The sequence below is a fragment of the Canariomyces notabilis genome (assembly GCF_033297395.1).
Source record: "Canariomyces notabilis strain CBS 508.74 unplaced genomic scaffold N656scaffold_48, whole genome shotgun sequence".
Lineage (NCBI taxonomy): Eukaryota > Fungi > Ascomycota > Sordariomycetes > Sordariales > Chaetomiaceae > Canariomyces > Canariomyces notabilis.
The window spans coordinates 97,021-99,777 of NW_027041870.1; the positions used below are offsets into that span (position 1 = coordinate 97,021).

At 52.8% G+C, this 2,757-nt stretch overlaps 1 protein-coding gene across 1 annotated transcript; it reads right to left on the reverse strand.

Moving 5' to 3' along the window:
• Positions 1-1,746: 1,746 nt before the first annotated feature.
• Positions 1,747-2,366, reverse strand: N656DRAFT_785589 (uncharacterized protein; the record flags this gene model as incomplete). The annotated part of the gene is made up of 1 exon (XM_064816428.1): positions 1,747-2,366. A coding segment is annotated over one exon (174 nt), but the record flags the coding sequence as incomplete, so codon positions are not given.
• Between the last annotated feature and the right edge of the window lie 391 nt (positions 2,367-2,757).

Sequence of the window (2,757 nt, forward strand, 5' to 3'; positions counted from 1 at the left end):
CAACGCCCTCGAACTCGCGGCCTAGTAGTGCCCACACCTGGGTTTCCAAGACCCCAAACAACCCAACAGAAGCCTCCTTGCAGTCCACCCTCATCAAGAATCGAATTGCCCAGCATCAAAATAGCTCTCCAACTGAGATTTTGAGGGTGGTTAACATATTTGCGAAAGGGACGTCTAAGGTCATGCATCAGTTGGCATTGCTAAGGGCAGAGAACCAATGCCTCCGAGCCGCAAATGAGGCACTCAGCAAGCGCCGGAGGGCCAAAAAACAATGACTCCGACAAGGAGGATCGCTTACTATACAAGATGCACAGGATTTGCAAGGCCAGAGAGATATTGAGGTGCAGATAAAGGAGGAAATGCAGGCGGGTAGTGGTCGGAAACCAAAGACTGAGACGCCAGCGCGGCGTTGTGGCAAGTGCAGCGAGCCCCGGCATAATGCGCGCACTTGTCGGGTAGATATAGAAACGTCTGAAGAAGGCGAGTCTGAGTAGTTTCAATTGTTTTGAGCGATCGTAGGGGAACAAACGAAGATTTAGTTGCGAAGGTGCGATTCTGTGGAGCGTTCGCCCGTGTGGAGCGTTCGCATGTGGAGTACGTTATATAAAACTCACTTGTAGGGACAGGTCCGAGCGCCTCCTGGTTTGTGGACGTGTGGCCGTAGGACAGAAGAGCGCTACCTAAGAGTGACCATGTTGGAAAATCACAGTTGGGCACCGTATACGCGTACGCTAAAGTGGTGATGGAATTCGTGGCTGTTGTCAATTGGTGGGTTGGTTGTAAGGTGGAAAATCTCTGCAGGAGGATAAGCCCCTGACTTGGGGCTTACAGGAATTCCATTGGGGCTGTATGTACGAAGTGTCAGGACCCGCGCAGGTCAGACCCCCATGCCCTGCGAAGGCCAGCCCCTGACAAGCCCAACGAGCCAGGGAACTGGCACAGGGCTGGAAAGCCACAATTTGAGCAGCGAATGGCAGGCGCGGGAAACCCCAACTGTGTGGTATTGTACAGTACCCCGCCCAAAGGACTGATTGTGGTGACGAATCGCCAGGTTACGAGAGATCTTGGGACCCTCTGAAGAAGAGGGAGAACGCCGGGACGGAGAGGATACTGAGAACGAAGGACAGATGCTGCGGCCGCCTGGGCCACTTGGTAGTCGATAATGTCGTCCTGCATTGTGCAATTACATGAACCATCATGTGACCTGGCAGATGCTCCCAGCTCGCGGCCCAGCATTGCATGGAGTACATCCAGGGCGTTGAGCCTGACCTCGACCGTGGCTTACCGAGGCACAGCTGCAGCAGGGAGCTCCACGCCGACGTGCAACCACACCCGCTGCCCGTAAGCCCTGGTGCCGTGCGGCGCAGCTTGCCCAGGCTCTGAGTTTGAACGCTCCCTTCCCCTGCACCAAAATGCAACTCGGTGGTGGTTGGGAGGGCTTCCAGGATGATGGATGGGCATCTACGGTGTAAGTGGCACAACAAAACCCGAATAACCTACCAGCCCAGCAGGCTGTGCATGTCCAGCTGAAATTTGAGCTAGATCGCCGGTCAAGCAATACTCAATTAAGGCAAGGGAGGTAGGTAATTGAGAGTAGGTACACATAAATAGAGTACAACTCAGTTCTGGCGCGTTAGGACAATCTACTGACTCAGCCTTCGCACTAATACAACATCGATAGAAAATCCCACAGGCCTCCCTGGGAGAGAGGCTGGTCATTCATGATCACGAACGCAATCTAGAATCCGCAAATAATAGGACTAGGAGGTTCTTTCCCCAGCGGCTCCGATCTTGCCTGCACATTCGTTCACTCCCCCTCGCCCACCACTGTCTCCTGCCCTGCCGCTTCCCCAGACGCCGAGCCTACGAAAAAGGTGGTAATAGAAAATAACATCTCCTGTCAGTGGTTGAATGACCGTCTCCCCGCTGAGGTCAAGGACAAACCCACAGTGCCATTGAATCCGGTGTGTCGTATCGCTGTCCCAGACGCAAATTAATACATCTATTGCGCCCTTGAAAAGTGGCACCATAAGACTAGTTTCATCCTTCTCTATCCACACTCTGCTTTTGCCATTCTTGGGCTGGAAGAATTTCGAGACATAGGCAGGGTACTTGATGAACTTCCTGTGTGCCCCTGTCGCTGTCGGTGAGCTGGATTTGAGACGGACGGAAGAGGCCAAAGCCGAAGATGTCTGAATGGGCAGTTATATGACGTCTGTCACCACATTACGATTTTTGGGAACTGGCGATTCTTAGGTCGCAGGAATAACAAAGACTAGAAGAGTTTCTCGAAAATACTCGAACATTGACGGATATAAATTAACGGTGCCTCCCGGACCCTTTTCTGTGGCACGCTATGATGAAAAAGTAAGAGACAAAATCAGTGCGTGATCAATGTTCTAACGGATGCGTCGGTTTTGTCCGAAACGCTATAACTGACACCCGTCCGGATGAACTGCCGATAACGATTGTTGATGACGCTACGGCCGAGCATACCGGCCGATATTCTGGAGGCAGCCAAAGCCAGTTTTCCGAGCCCCTCGTGACCCACCTGCCATCCGAGCTTACACCGTAGTCTTGACGATGGAGAGTTGGCGAAGCAGTTCTTGACGGTGCCAGGTGGAGGGTGTATAGCGGCGGCATAGCTAGATCGATAGTACCAAAATCCGTCTGAAGATGTGAGCCGGTAGGAGTAAAAGATATGGCATAGGGGATTCTGTCAGTATTGAGCGTCTGCGTGCATCTCCCTGTCGCCGG